Raw genomic sequence first — 16,973 nt, forward strand, 5'->3', positions numbered from 1 at the left:
CAACTGAAAGCTCTTTTAATAGGATGAAGCAGAAATGCCTATTATAATGAAATAAAGGCTAAATGCCTGTTATAATGAAATGAAAACCCACGCAAATTAGATTCAGGAAGCTGCAGCTATTAGCTTTAATATTTCCCCTCCGAGACAACACAAAGCAAAAATATTGGCACAGTCCATAAGAAACACACAGAGCACATAGCAGCTGTAGGGTTTTTTAAAAAATAAAATAACACTGGCATTTCTATATGACTGCATAACAATTATAACACCAGAGAATGAATATATTTGTCATGCTGAGCATTAAAACCACAGTGCTATTTCACTGCAACAGAAAATGCTTATTTAAAGTTCTTGTTTGAATGTTATGAGCAGTTTGTTTCAGACACAGAATCTCCAACATACTACGTAGTATCCACTGACCTCCTATGCCCATGAGGGCTTTCCCATTCATTCTGGCGAAGGAAGATTATCCATGTTTCACTGAGTACATATACAGTATGCTCCCTCCATTACAATGAATGGGAAGACAAATGTGCTAAAAATGAAGGGATGGTACTGTATTCAACAAAGATTCACTCAGAGCAGATACACTGACATTAACGATGATGGATAAATAAGGCCATTAAATTTAATGGAGCTCATATGAGTAAATCGTAGTTGACTGCTGCTCCATATATTGTGGCACCCCACACAAATCTCTGAACAGTGTGAGATTCCAGGGGTTACCCAGGGTTTGTGTTTCCATTTGCGACTGAGGCACAAGCAGAGAATGTGGTGTCTTTATGATATATGGCATATTGTATAATTAATTATATATATATTATATAATAGTGTAGAATTTATCAACCACAGAACCTTCAATGCATAATAATAATAACAACAACAACAACAACAACAATAATAATAATACAAAGGAATTTAAAGGAGAGTTCCAAAAGCAGCAGAAATCTCTATACCAACAAAATATATCTACTTGAGAGAAAACAGACGGAATATGGCTCTTTTTCAAAACTGTTGGACACTTTTCACTTATGAAGATGGAACATGAATATTCCTAAGTGCAAGGTAAAGGTACGGTAATTAAGTCCAGTTGCGAATGACTCTGGGGTTGCAGCGCTCATCTTGCTTTACAGGCCGAGGGAGCCAGCGTTTGTCCGCTTCTGCAGGCAGTTTTTCCGGGTCATGTGGCCAGCATGACTAAGCTGCTTTTGGCAAAACCAGAGCAGCACACGGAAACGCCGTTTACCTTCCCGTTGGAGCGGTACGTACCTATTTATCTACTTGCACTGCGTGCTTTCGAACTGTTAGGTGGGTAGGAGCTGAGACCGAACAACAGGAGCTCACCCGTTGCGGGAATTCAAACTGCCAACCTTACGATTGGCAAGCCCAAGATGCACAGTGGTTTAACCCACAGCGCCACCTGAATCCCTCATTGCTATGTTTTTAATTGAGCTAACTGTAAATGGCATTGGATTGGTATATAAAAAGGTGAAAGGTAAAGGACCCCTGGACAGTTAAGTCCAGTCAAAGGCGACTATGGGGTGTGGCGTTCATCTTGCTTTCAGACTGAGGGAGCTGGCGTTTGTCTACAGACAGCTTTCCAGCATGACTAAACTGCTTCTAGTGGAACACCACGATGGAAACCAGAATACACGGAAACGCCATTTACCTTCCCACTACAGCAGTACCTATTTATCTACTTGCATTGGCATGCTTTCGAACTGCTAGGTTGGCAGGAGCTGGGACAGAGCAACAGGAGCTCACCCCATCATGGGGATTCAAACTGCCGACCTTCTGATCAGCAAGCCCGAGAGGCCCAGTGGTTTAGACCACAGCACCACCTGGGCTCAAAAGAAAGGAACTGGTATTTATGACTTTGATGCCAACTTAGGTGCTTTAAAATGACTAGCCATGAAGGCATGTTTCATCTCCATCGCTGGAGACAGTATTCCTCTGAAAGCCAGTGTTGGGAATTGCAACTGGGCAGAGTGCTGTTGTGCTGTGCTCAGGTCTTGCTTGTGGGCTTCCCAGAAGCATCTTTTGGGCCACTGCATGCAGGAACAGGATGCTGGACTAGGTCACAAAATTAGAGCTGGAAGGGACCCCAATGGTAGTCCAATCCCTGCAATGCAGGAAACCTGCCCACAGCCATCCCAGGGTGGGATCGAACCACCAACCTTTTGGTTAACAGCCAGATGCACTAACCCAGGGGTGTCAAACTCAAATTCATCGGGGGCCGCATCAGCAGTTTGGTCACCCTCAAAGGGCCAGTTATATCTGTAGGACTATGTGTCCACTCTTTATTATCATAAATTATTGTCACTGTATTCAATTATTACTGTTTTTTGTAATAATGTAAGTAATAACTAGCTCTGAAAGCAGAAACATAGGTTTCCTGAATGCATGTAAAGTGGAGGTTTCCTGTGTAGAACGGCTGGCGCCACTAGAGGGCAGACGTTCCCTGGCTTGTAGGCTGCCGCGCATGCGCTGAAGAGGCGGCTTTCTTGTGTCAAAAAAAAAAAAGCGAGAATAAAAGGTGAAGGCTGGTGGCTGGCGGTGGCTACAGGGGCCACATGACGAGGTCTGGCGGGCCGGATTCGGCCTGCGGCCCTTGTGTTTGACACCCGTGCACTAACCCATTGTGCCACAGGATACACCTTCCTTTTTATTACATTGTTTGGAATTATGTTATTTATTATATTTATCGTGAAACATTCTTAGTTATAAATTTGCTTGGTGTAATGTTGTAATGTTTGATGCTTATTTTAAGGTTTACTTCTCCCTGCCCACCCACCCCCCAGCAAAGTGCATTTAATTTAATTGAGATGAATATCTGCCTGGGCTCAAGGATGCTATATTAGAAGTTCACTATTATCCAACAGGACAAAACTGAAATGCAATGTTGTGCAACAAGTAAGTTGTTATGAACACACTTTTCATAACACTTTTTGCTTTGTTTTGTTACAGACACGCTATTCTATCTGCTTTAAAAAGAAGAAAAATATTGTTTTATACTACTGCATCATGGTTTTCAGCCTTGGATCGCCCTCCAGTGGTAATAGCGCCCTATATCACAACAATGGGGTTTTAACTTCAGATATAAATCTGCTACTGCAGAACGTTTGTGTGTAGCATAACTGAACAGGAGGCCAAGCAGAAATAAATCCCTTTCCATGGCAACTGCTCCTCATTGAAAAAGAAAAGACTTAGAAAGTATACCATGGATATTGCAGCAATTGCCAGTGTTGTCTTAAAGGTAAAGGTAAAGGTAAAGGGACCCCTGACAGTTAGGTCCAGTTGTGGACGACTCTGGGATTGCGCGCTCATCTCACTTTATTGGCCGAGGGAGCCAGCGTACAGCTTCCGGGTCATGCAGTTAGCATGACTAAACTGCTTCTGGCAAACGTGCTTTCAAACTGCTAGGTTGGCAGGAGCAGGGACTGAGCAATGGGAGCTCACCCCATTGCGGGGATTCAAACCGCCGACCTTCTAATTGGCAAGCCCTAGGCTCAGTGGTTTAGACCACAGCACCACCCGCGTCCCTAGTGTTGTCTTAGGGAGGCCTACTTTCCACTTTTGAGAACCGTGAATATAATGTATAACATGCAAATACGGTACTTTTCAGAATTTGCAAATCATTATTTGTATATAAAAACTACGAAGAGCCCTGTGGTACCTTAAAGACCAAGAAGTCTATTATGGCATAAGCTTTCATGGACTAGAGTCTCTCCATCATCAGATGTATGAAGTGTCATCCTGAGCTACAACTATAGAGGGTTTGCATGTGTGTGGATAGATCTATCTATAAGTGAACATGAATGAATCTCTTCTCATTTTTATACATATACTTGTAAGTCAAGGTTAATACTTCATGCATCTGACAAACAGGACAATAGTTAATGTAAGTTAATGTAATGTAATTAATGTCATAATTTTGTTAAGTCTTTAAAGTGCCACAAGACACTGTTGTATTTGCAAAAACAGGCTAGCAGGGCTGCCCCTCTGGAAATTGCAGTTTGTAGACACTAAACCACTGTTTGCTTCAGTTCAATGAGCTCAGAGAGTCATCAAATCTAAACCACAGAAAAGAGTGTTTGCTCATTTTATATTGGCTCCTTGAAGATATATTAATGTCAGAGAGACTGAACTGAATCAAGTATAGCTCAGTAAAGAGTGACCAATTCACAGTTGTTGTCCTGCTCTACAAAGAACAAACGCGATTTATGAGATTATAGTTAGAACCAGTGAAACGTCACAGATTAATTGAAAGCAGAGTATAATCCCACAAATAGCTACGAGCAAATGAGCTTTAAAAAAGGAATCCAGTACTAAGCCTGACACTTGAGGGATGCTTGTCTCACAATAGCATTAATTTGAGCTAAAACATGTAGGCTGCAATCCTATAGACCAAGGGTGCCAATTTGAACAAAATATTGGAGGGGCCCAGGTAAGCTCCACCTCACATAATTGATCACATTATGTGGTGCACACACACCATTTGAATGGCAATGCCTATAAACTCTGTGGGGACCTAGTCCCCTCAAATAATTTATTGGGTGGTGGGCTGGGAGTTGGCTCCTATTATGTGGTGTTTATTTCTGAGCAGAAATACATCAGAATGCAGCAACAAATTGGTTAGACTGATTTTTTTTTAAAAAATGTTGATTTTTAAAACTTGAATTATTTTTAATGCACATACTTATGAAAAACATGGGGCATCACAGAAGAGGCATCTGCCTGCCCCCGTCCCAGAGTTCACCTTCTCCTTCAGAATTATTTTGTATCCTCAAGAAATCTTACGTCAATTTAATAGGTTGTTAAATGATTAATCAGTTAAAAACCTGGGCAACTGATGGACTGAGAAGTATTTAATCAGGTGACAGCTTTAGCATGAAAATTCAAAGGTGGAAGGTGTATAACAATGGGAGATTCTTCATGAATTGTGAGAAATGCAATTGTATAAAGATAAATGACACTGGCTGCTTTGAACCACCTGAATTCGAAGATCTATTATTATTATTATTATTATTATTATTATTATTATTATTATTATTATGGCCCCTTACAGCCTGTCACATATTTTTGAGCAGGGACAGGCAGATGATCAACAGTGGTTTACCAATGGACTACATTCAGCTATCTAGTACAGAGGTTTTCAACCGTTTTGATTCCATGGCTCTCTTGACAAACTACAGTGGTAACTCGGTTTAAGAACAGTCCTGTTTACGAACGATTTGGTTTAAGAACTCTGCAAAACCGGAAGTAGTGTCCTGGTTTGCCAACTTTACCTTGGTCTAAGAACGGAATCTGAACGGTGGAAGGGCACCGGGAGGCCTCATTAGGGAAAGCGCACCTCGGTTTAAGGACAGTTTCGGTTTAAGAACGGACTTCTGGAACGGATTAAGTTTGTAAACCGAGGTACCACTGTACATTCTTTCTGCGGCACCCCTGTGGGGCTCAGGAGCCCAGTTATGTCACCCCTTGCCTGCAGAGCTGGCAGCCTCTCACCCTGTTTTGAAGACCCTTCTTTGTGGAGTGTTCCCTCAGCCTCCTCTCCTTGGAAGTCCTCTGGGCAGCTACTGCTGCCACCCCTGGTCTCTGAGCTTCCTCGCTACCACAAAGAGAGGTGCCTCCTTCCACTGCCCCACAGGGGTGTGGGACTGGACGTGCTGTTGGGAATGGACAGACTGGAGGACTGGTGGCTAGGCTCCCTCGCCTGCTTGCTTAATCCAAGGCCACTTCAGCTCCTGTCAACCAGCGCCCCCTGGCCAGCCCCCGAGGCACCATTCGCCCAGGGCGCTTGTAGCCAGGGCTGCTGCAACAAACAACTGTGCAAACCTTTGGAAGGCAGAGATGCAAGAGGGCATCAGAGGAGAGAGGGAAGGAAAGAAGGAAGGAAGGAGGCCCAGAGTTGTCCATAGCACCCCTGACCATCAGTGTTGCCCATGGAACCTCTGACCAAGTTGAAAACCACTGATCTAGTGAACAACCCACAGCTGAGGCTGTAACTTTGCAACCTGTTGCTCTCCCAGTAACCCTCTGTCCAGCCATGTTTTATTATAAGAGGACGATGATGATAACAATAACAACAACAGGATGCCGCGTCCTTTGACTTCGCTCCCTTTATAACCAGGCTTGCCCTTACAAGAAGCAAAGGTTCCGGGGCTGAGCCCAGGCCCAAACGCAGTCCAGAAGTGTAGCCAAGTTGTTCTGGGAAAGACCTGGCGAGGAGCACCATCTCTGCACCGCCCGCCCGGCCCGCTCTCCCCCTTTCCTCGCCCCTCTGCTGTGTAACCTGACCTGAGCAACAAGCCCGCCAGCAGCAGAGGCGGCAGCTGTCGGCGGGCGGAGCTCCCACTCCCTGGCGCTGCAAGCGGGCGCCGCTCCCGGGGGCCTCCCGTCGCCTGCTCCCCTTTCCCCGGAGACGGGGCGGCATGGCCCCGGGCTGGGCTTCAGGGAGCGCCCTGTTGTTGCTGCTGCTGCTGTCCCTTAGCCGAGAGGCGCTGGCAGGTAGGGTAAGAAACCACGCTGCCTGGGTGGGGGTGCCCGCGACACCCCCTTTCCCCGCCGTCGCAAAAAAAAAGTCCGGGGACGAGGAGGGAAGGTGGGGGCTGCGCGGGCGGATCTGGGCCGCGCGGCTTCTACGGGCTTGCAGAGCTACCTTTGCCGAGGGCTCGCTCGGCTCCTCCCTTTGGCTCCCCACTCTGCGCTCCCACCCGTCGGCCTCTGCGAGCGATTGGCCAGTCCCGGTTGCATTTTGCAAGAATGCGGCGCATGGCGCAGGCTGGCCCTCGAGGGCTGCGGCTCGTGCCCGCTGTAGCCTGGCAGCGGACACTTTGCTGGGAGGAGGCGGGAGGGGAAGGCGCGCACGAAATGATAGTTTGGGGGCACGATGCGTGCCTGTTGTGGCGCGCGAGCCTGGTGCCAGGTGCCCAGGCTTGTAATCGAAAACAAAAGAAAACGCATGTCTCTCCTGGGAGCTTCAACAAGTTTTACAACCAAACCAATCTGCAGCTCGGCTGTATAGTATTGTTAACGCCAGTAGTTTGGATGCAAAACTTTTTACTAAAATGGGAGATTGGATAAATAGACACACACACCATTGCGGAAGCAAAACTTGATTTGTAAACCGCGACCTTAATCTCAGGTATTTAGGAGCAAGCCTAGGTATTTAGGAGGAAGCCTAGTAGTGGGAAGTTGCACTCTGCACGTGTTCAGATGCATTACATTGCTTCTCGTGCTCAAAAGACTAAGACCTGACATAATAACTAATTTCTGGAGTAGAATCCTGCTAGAACCTGAGAAATAATCGGCTGAACCAAAGAGTGGATAGAGATGGCAAGTACTCTCCCCCCCCTCCCCCATTCTGGTACTTTGGTTGCCTTTTGACAACCAAGGATGATATCAACGTCATCAGCAGCGGAATGCAATGAAGTGACTACCAACTTTTTGCAGTGTACCAGCATCCAGCACAATGCATTACATCAAGTTTGGAAACCCATGTACCAGGCGAGATGTTGATATGAGTTTCTCCTGCATCACACTATACCTGCCCCCCCCCCCCCGTCAGGGCCCTTTTATTGGACAAGTTGTGTTAGCAAGATTAGCAAGTATTTGAGTTTCACAGGACTCTACCTAATGGATAACTTTGTGCGACTTCAAGCTTATTTACCTTGCCAGGTAAGTATCTTAAAAGCCATACTTTGAAGCAATCTGAGGCTTTTGGAATTACTTCAGAGTAGTCTTCAACAGGATGACATCAGGCTTAAGGCAAGTGCTCTGTTCAAACTGGTTTGCAGGCTGAGCTGTTCATCTTGCAGTTCTCCATTCCAGGAAAAGAACTTGCAGGATCAGATTTCTGAATAATTAGATTCTAAATTAATTCATGCTGAGCCTTACAGTATGATAGATGAGGCTTTAGCTATTTGACCATAAAGGACAGAAGATGTATTGCCTCTTTGATCTTTAGTATTTATGCTGCATTTTTTTTTTTAAATCACACATCATTAAAAGGTTTTGGAAGCAAATCAAAACAGTTGAAATCAATAGTAGTTTTTTCATTGACAGTAATGGGATTTAGATTGCATCCTTTGGACGTGATTCAGAGGTACATGCCTGTAGCACATCAAATATATTTTCTGCTTTTCCCAATCAGTCAGAAGCTTCCTCCCCAGCCCTATACCTCAAATTGGCTTTTAAAACATCATTGAAAAAAGAGCATTGTGGATTTCTGAGAGTTGCTGATAGGAAAAGTGGCTGTAGTAAATTGGCAAGTTACTGTTTTATTAATTCACACTAAACGATCAAGTGCTTATGTGGCACCTGTATTAGTGCCAATTCCGCTGATCAAAGCAGTCAAATGGGTACATGTAGGTCAGGCGATCTCGTAGGTGAACTGCTCCCAAGTTATTAAGGGCATTATATACTAATAGTAACATCTTGGGGATGCAGGTGGCACTGTGGGTTAAACCACAGAGCCTAGGACTTGCCGATCAGAAGGTCGGTGGTTCGAATCCCCGTGACGGGGTGAGCTCCCATTGCTCCTGCCAACCTAGCAGTTCGAAAGCATGAAGTACAAGTAGATAAATAGGTACTGCTCCAGTGGGAAGGTAAACGGCGTTTCTGTGCGCTGCTCTGGTTCGCCAGAAGTGGCTTAGTCATGCTGGCCACATGACCCAGAAACTGTACGCCGGCTCCCTCGGCCAATAAAGCGAGATGAGCGCCACAACCCCAGAGACGGTCACGACTGGACCTAACGGTCAGGGGTCCCTTTACCTTACCTAACACCTTGAGCGCAATCTGGTAGCAAATGGGCAGATCTCTGAGCACAGGTGTTCTATACGCTACAAGACCTCACTCCTGTTAGCTATCGTGCTGCAGCATTCTGCACTAACTGCAGCTTCTGGATGAAGCGTGAGGGAAGCCCCACATAAAGGACATTGCAGTAATCCCTTCTGGAAGCAAACCAAGACATGAACTACTGTGACAAGGCTTTCCCGCTCCAAGAATGGCCATAGCTGTCAAGCCAGGCTCAGTTGGTAAAAGGCACTTCTTGCCATTGAGGCTACCTGAGCCTCTCTGGTGACACACCTGGAGCCAGAAACACCCCCAAACTGCGAACCTGTTCCTTCAGGGTGTGCACAATCCTATCTAGAGTACGCAACTGGCCAATTTTCTTCAGCCAAATTGATACCTTGTGTTAGAACGTCTTAGCATTAAAACGAACCAAAAATGTCACAGGTAGGGATGTAAGATAGCATAGTTTTTCTCCACCCTATATTAATTGTATGTTACAAGGCATTTGCAACCCTGTGAACATTTGCTGAGGTTTAAGACCCACTGAATTTTCCTGGACCCTATTTTTGGATAGGCATCCCTAGGATTACTTTGTAAACATTTTTTTTTTAGTATTTTAGACTTCCTTATTTCTGCTTTGCTGTTACTTTAAAACATGCTAGAATGATGCTTGAAGTCCACTTTGGGTGTGCAGGAGAACCAGGCAGGTAGACCTGAGACAGCTTAGTTGGATGTGCCACTGTAGGGCTGAGAGTGCCTTTCGTCTCCTCAAGCCCAGCCAGGGGAACTGGATTTGTGACACACAACTCCCAGAGCTGTTGTTTTCATATATGGAGACCACTTTCAGCTCTTCTTTGTGTTGCAACCAAAACAGCAGAGAGGCTTCCTATGGCACCTTACAGACTAACATGAGCCAGGTGCACATTGTATGCACATAGGTACACATCTGGGCAGGCTTCAAGCTTGAGGGGCCCTGGGCTTAGTTCCCTCATAACCTGGGCCAGTCCTCTGTGGGCTGTAATGTAATATAAGCCTGTAATAGATGCTGGGCAACCACCATTTTTATTTCCTTCAATGCCCCTGACATTTTTCTACTGGAGGCAAACAGCTGCAGGTGGCAGGCAACCTCTCTCTCTCGAAGCGCTGATTACTGTTATTATGGTAGTGTTTTGGAGATTTGCGAATGCCATTCATTTGCAACGTACTCACTAGAGGGTTTTATTATCCTGGTTGCTGTTATGCAGTAAAAAAAATCCCTTCAGAGCTATAAGGTGCAGCTACATCGTTAACCATTCTCCTAACAAACAGCTTTTGTGAGAGCTATAAAACAAGTAAACTAACCCAGGCATGATTATTTAGGAGACCACCTTTCGCCACATACTTGTAATCTCCTCTGTCTTCTGTGAGAGAAAATGAAATAGCACAGAAAAGAAATGGTTGTAAAGCACTTTGCACATATAAAGGCTGCATCGTATATGATAAAAAATAAATTGCTGCCCATATTTCAGATGCGTTGTATTTCAAAACCTACCTGCTTGGCTTTCAGACAGTCTTTGGGAGAGTTAAATCAGCAACAGATGGGGAAACGAGACTGGTGGGGTTTATTTTGTTTTTCTGAGGTTATTTGACTCAAGTCTTTGGGGTGGCTGGTTGATAAATAAAATTCATTAAAAACATGATGCATTATGCCTATATATATTTGACTAAAAGAAGAAAAAAATTATTTCCTTTTAACTCATGTAACCAGATGTGAGATTTGGCCAAGCAGATTTCTTTTTTGTTTGTCTAAGCACAACATGCCAGTAGAGACTGAACCATGGTTACAGTTCAGAAGCAATGGGAAATTGTGGTTCTGCAAACCTGGTTGTCTTGCAGTGAATCAAAGGACTGAGCTCCACATTCTGGAAAAGGATTCTACCATTTCTGAATGCCAGTGGTGGTGTGCATGGAGGAAAGGTCCTGATTAACCACATCTCCTTGTTCATGGGAAGCTATTATGGCAAGGAGAATACTAACCTAGGTTTCTTCTCAGCATGCTAATCTTCTCTGTGCTACCTGGCCCTACCTGCTTCTGAACCCTCTTTCTGTTCTTCCTTGTTTGACAAAAGCTGCCACTCTAGAAACTTACACTCCTCAAGCCTGTCAGGATTAGGGAGCTCACCACATCACAACCTATGCTGTTAATGGTGGTAGAATGTGGAACACAAACATAGTAAACATTGTGCAAGCCATAAAGCTTGTGAACTGGGAGGAAGAATGATTTCTGCACATTTTTTTACTGCTAGGTGTACCATCTGCATATAATGTGTGGACTCCATTATTTATAGGCAAGCGTGCAATAACGTTCTCTTCTGATCTTTGCTTTTTAGTATCATTTTACGGCGAAAGCTATGTGCATTTAAACATTGCCGAATCGTCCTCAACAACTTCACTGAAATTACGTTTTCAAACAAGCAGACCAGATGGGTTACTTTTTCTCGCTGCAGGAAAAGACATTTATTTTTTGGTGGAACTACATTCCGGAAATGTGCAGGTAAGATTCTGTGCGAACAAAGGTGTCTTATGAGCCAGACAATTTGCCTGTCTAACTAAGCACTGCCAATTTTGAAGGAACGGAAGGTCCTCCATGACAAAAATTACATATGCCAGCACTGGTAAAACCAAAAACGACCCGAACTTTCCATTTCCTTTTGATTGTGGCTCGTTTGCTTTGGTTTTGGCAGTGGCTCTCCAAGGTCTGAGGCAGGGACATTCTCCAGCAAGACCACCAGGAGGAGCTGTTGTTGGAGGTGCAGTGCTGTGGAACTACCCTCCCAACGCTGGCATTGCTGCTTCTTACCTGGACTATGTGGGAAGGGGGCAAGGTATCAGCAGGGTCCAGGGACAAGAGTGCTGGATTGATTCTGCCAGTGGGCTATGCAGCCTGACCTTGCCATAGCTCTGCTTTGCCCGCACACCATTCAGGTAAGCAGCAATGGTGCTGGCAGCAGGGGGGTAGTTCCACGGCACCACCTTACCAGTTTGGCCATTCCTGAAGGCCATTGAGATCCTTTTTAACTGGCGATGCCAGGCATTGAACCTGAGGCTTTGAGCACAGAAAGCATGAGTTCTGGGCCTTCCAGCATTAGGTAATGCAGGCTCCGTCTGATTGTAATTAAAGCTATAGGAGCAGATTCTATGGTGTATTTATATCGCAATATTAGAACCAAATGGGACGTGGGTGGCGCTGTGGGACCTAGCACTTGCCGATCAGAAGGTCGGTGGTTCAAATCCCCGTGACGGGGTGAGCTCCCGTTGCTCGGTCCCTGCTCCTGCCAACCTAGCAGTTCAAAAGCACATCAAAGTGCAAGTACATAGATAGGTACCACTCCGGCGGGAAGGTAAATGGCATTCCCGTGCACTGCTCTGGTTTGCCAGAAGCAGCTTAGTCATGCTGGCCACATGACCCGGAAGCTGTACGCTGGCTCCCTCGGCCAATAAAGCAAGATGAGTGCCGCAACCCCAGAGTTGGCCACGACTGGACCTAATGGTCAGGGGTCCCTTTACCTTTACCTATTAGGACCAAGGCACAAAAGACTTCTTATTCCCTTGACATTTCACACGAGCGCTAGATACTGGAGCAACTATTGACACCTTTCCTTCTCATCATGAAGCGGAATGCTGTTTCTAGGACCTTTCAACTATAAGCCATCTGTTCTTCTAGAATAAGAGCGTTGTTTCATGGTACAGACAGGGATGCTTTGAAAGTGGTTAGGACCTAACCTCATTCACATAAGGCCATGGCTGCTTGGGTGAGGTGGTGCCAGTTGAATGACTGCAGGAGGTTTTGGAGGGGAAAATGTAGATGGCGCATTTTATGATTCATTTGTACGGCGTCAACTGACTTTGCGGAGTTTTCAGAGCTGCATTACGTATTACGTCCTGATCCAAAGGACTTTGCATTCTAAAGTTCTGTGGCTACTCTTTTTCAAATGGCAACCCAAAAAGAAAATGGGAAGATAAGGTCATCTTGAGCTTTACCAGCGCTAATTCATACAGTTCATGTGACAAGGATAAAATGCCATGAACATGGATGACATTATATTTGTAAATGCATAAATAATACAGAAAGCACGGTTTAAATTGCAGTTAAGTGATCAGGGCTAAGATTGCATCATGCACTTGAAATGCTTATCGATTGATCTGAAATATTTATTTACCACCTTCCTACTTTGTTTTAAAGTGCTTAAGGCAAGTTATTTCCTTATTCTAGTCTGATTCAGATGCAATGCTAAACTATGACTTAGTGTAGGGGGTAGGCAACTTTGAAGATCTGTTTCTTTTAAAGGCAAGGTGTCTGCACTGATCCCAAGAGTTGCCTCGTATCTATATCTATGTTTCATGCATGCAGTTAATTTAAGCTGCAATCTTAAGTGCACCTACCTAGGAGTAAGACCCATTGAACCCAGTAGGACCTACTCCTGATTAGAAATTGTTGTGCTGATGCTGTTTGTTATCTTTTCCTTAATGCATTTCCTAACTCACTGGAATAATTAAAACTATATCCTTTTTTCTGTAGGTGAGAATCAATCTTGGAGCAGGAGAACAAGTCCTCCGTTCCCAAGGAAGTTCCCAGCTGAATGATTTAACGCCGCACCTTATAGAAGTCCATTTTGAAAGAGATAACGTTATACTGGTGACTGACAAAAATGATCAAGCTGCCACAAAATTGCCCGGTGTCCTGTTTGAACTAAACTTTCAGCATGGCCTCTATGTTGGCGGAAGTGGTGACCTTGATGTTCCTTACCTAGATGGCGCACAAACAAATTTCCGAGGATGCATTGAAGATGTGATATTTAACCAGCATGACATCCTGTCATCCCTGAGACCTTCTCCTAGGTTTAAAAATGTCCACGAAGTGTCACTGGGCTGCAGCGATGAATTTTTTGCAGGCGAAGAGGAACCTATTAGTTTCTTTAGCTCGAAGTCGTATGTTTCTTTTCCACTTTGGAACACCCAGACTGAAAGGGTCTTTGAGTGTGCAGTGCAGACCACAGCTCAGAGAGGCTTGCTGCTGTACAGTTCCGGTCCAGCAGGAGACTTCGTTGGAATGGAAATTGAAAATGGTCTAATTAAAGCTCATCTTGGAAAGGGAAAGAACAGATTTCAGCTTTCTTCCCTTAGCCCTGTCAATGATAGCCAGTGGCACTCTGTCAAACTGAAAATCTCTGCAAAATATATTGAACTCATGCTAGGCAAGGAAACAGTGAAAAAATCATTACCCTCGCACACTAAGCTTCCTGTCCTCAGGGAGGCCTTTTATATAGGTGGAGTGAATGATATTGTCCGTGCCAGAGTGCTGAAGCTGGGGTTAACCTCCCTTTCTGGGAGATATGCTCAAGGGGGATCATTCAGAGGCTGCTTGAGAGATTTGAAAATTAACTCGGAAAGGAAATCCTTGAAGGATGTTCTTGTGACTAAGGATATTTCACCAGGATGCAAAACTAAGAGCGCCTTTAGTACAAATCCAGTTGTAGCGCCTGAAAAACAACCCGTTGGAACAGCAGCTTCCATGTCTGCTGTCAGTGCTGTAGCATCCAAACTCCATGGGAAAGAGAGTCACGACCACTTTGTAGTTGTAAACAACTTGATTGTTCCAGAGGGTGGGCAAGCAGCGCTTGAATCTAAGCACATTAAAGTCAACGTCGAATTCAAGAAATTAGGGATTCGGCAGTCGCAAATCCTTTTTAAAGTTAAAGACCAGCCATCTCATGGCTATTTGAGGTTGGATGTTGAGCCAGAGCAGGAAGAGTCTACATTCACCATGCTAGATTTATGGCAAGGCAGAGTTCTGTACGTCCACGATGGCTCTGAGGAAAGCTATGATTATTTTACTTTCTCAGTTTCTACGAGCAGTAAAAAAGAGATGCCTCCATATTTGCAAGGAAACAAGAACTACATGTTCACCATTACAGTGAAGCCAATAAATGATGCTCCAGAGCTCACACTCCCCAATGGAAACTTGTTTCTTCTCTTTGAGCACTCAAAGAAATGCCTGGGTGTAGATGCAATAAATATTTTGGATGATGATACAAGTGCTGCAGATCTCAGTATTACAGTCCTGAGTGCAGATGCTGGATTTCTAGAAAATTCCAAGATGCCTGGCAAGGCCATTACTGCCTTTCCTTACAGAGACTTACAAAATGGTAATGTTTTCTTTGTCCACACTGGAGCCAAGAACTCCAGGATTGTTCTGCGAGCGAGCGATGGGGGAAAAGTCAGCAACACGGTTGTGTTGCGTGTCATGGCAGTTCCCTTAGAGTATAAATTGGTCAACAACACGGGGGTGGATACGCTACAAGGCGAAGCAGCCTTGATCAGACCCAGCAATCTGGCCATCGAAACAAATGCCTTCCAACAAGAGCTGGATATACGATACGAGATCACAGAGCTGCCCCGTTATGGAGAAATTCAGAGACAGCAAGCTGGTGGAGAATGGAAAGAGGCAAACTCTTTTTCTCAACGCTCCATTGAACGTGGCCGCGTGAGATATGCTTCTACCGTCAAAGAAATTCTGCAAGATAATCCCCTTGAACACTTTAAATTCAAAGTTAGCATTGGCAGCAAAAGAAGCGAAGAGTTTCTGTTCCCGGTCATGGTGAAATGGTTGAGGTACAATTTATTGAGACATGTGCCACTAGTAATTGACAGATCAAAGAGGGAGTACCTTAGCTCAGATCATCTTCTTGCTGTGATAGGAAAAGTAGAAGTGCCAGGAAATGAACTTTATTACAAGTTGCAGTCCTTGCCTGAGAAAGGAAACCTTCTGCTTTATAACGCACCTTTGCAAATAAATTCAACATTTAGCCAGCAGGACATTTCTGATTATAACGTAGAATATCAGTTAACCGAGTGGCCCCGCGAAGAAAAGGAAGACTCGTTTCGATTCTTAATTTCTACAAAATATGTGGAATCAAATATCTATGATTTCAGAATCAGCATTAAAGCAGACCCACGAAACATTCTTTTGACAAACAATGGCCTCAGTGTTACTGAGGGTGAAGGGAAACTGATCACGAAATCAGAATTATTTGCACAAACCTTCTCCAATAAGACCTTCCAGTATAAAGTTACAAAGAGTCCGCATCACGGAAAGTTGATACTTATTAATCTTTCAGATTCCCAGGAAAGTAACAATAACATTAGCAGTTTCACAGATCTGGATATAGTTGGTAGATATCTAATGTATGTACATGATGATTCTGAGACGCAATATGATGAAATCCATATCACAGCAACTGCCAAGGAGTCGGAGGAAAAGGTGAGCTCAGACTCAGAAATGGAACCCCCTTTATCGGCAGAGATCAAATTTAACATTTCTGTCCAGCTGAAAAATGATGAGAAACCACTTCGTGTCATAGATAAGGTATTTCATGTTGTTAAGAATGGAAGGAAACTGCTGACCTTGGCTGACCTTTGCTACCATGATCCCGATACTGATTTTGATGATAATCAGTTATTGTACACCAGGCGTGGCATTCCTAATGGAGACTTGGTTTTCGTCAATGAAACGTCTCGTAGGCTGTATCAGTTTAAGCAAGAGGACCTGGCACAAAGGCGAGTCCTGTTTATGCATCGTGGGGCAGACTACGGTCGCTTTGTGCTGTTTGTAACTGATGGGAAGCACTATACTTCCTCGCTTCTTGAAGTAAGTGCTTCCAACCCTTACGTCCGTCTAGCAAACAACACTGGGTTATTGATCCAGAAAGGACGAGAGGGAGTGATCACCACAGCTAACTTGAGCGCTGCCACGAACCAAGATATTAGAAGTGAACACGAAATTACGTTTGAGATCTCTTTACCTCCAAAGTATGGACAGGTCTTGGTAAATGATTTAGCAGTGGGCACTTTCACTCAGCATGACCTCAAAGTAAGGCATGTGACATATAGACATGATGATAGTAACAATTTGGTTGACACGTTTAACTTTACAGTTTATGCTAAAGGTGCCCAGTTGGATGCCGAAATGAACATCCGCATATTCTTGGAAAGTCATCAGCGTCCACCAGTGATCATAAATAACGTCAGACTTTTGGTTGAGGAAGGGAAACCAGTCAAGATCACTAAAGGGAAATTGCTGGTAAGCTGATGTTGTCTAATCATTTTAACAATATACAGTGGTGCCTCGCAAGACGAAA

At 44.5% G+C, this 16,973-nt stretch overlaps 1 protein-coding gene across 1 annotated transcript in view; it reads left to right on the forward strand.

The window, feature by feature from the left end:
- The first annotated feature begins 6,046 nt into the window (after positions 1-6,046).
- LOC309379970 (chondroitin sulfate proteoglycan 4-like) overlaps positions 6,047-16,973 on the forward strand; it is a 36,098-nt gene continuing 25,171 nt past the window's right edge. The window contains exons 1-3 of the mRNA XM_081929529.1: positions 6,047-6,510; positions 11,166-11,329; positions 13,355-16,915. Of these exons, the coding sequence (XP_081785655.1) occupies positions 6,435-6,510; positions 11,166-11,329; positions 13,355-16,915 (3,801 nt within the window). The 5' untranslated portion in view covers positions 6,047-6,434. The remainder of the gene's footprint in view (positions 6,511-11,165; positions 11,330-13,354; positions 16,916-16,973) is intronic.

This window comes from Podarcis melisellensis, assembly GCF_964234715.1.
Source record: "Podarcis melisellensis genome assembly, chromosome: 11".
NCBI lineage: Eukaryota > Metazoa > Chordata > Lepidosauria > Squamata > Lacertidae > Podarcis > Podarcis melisellensis.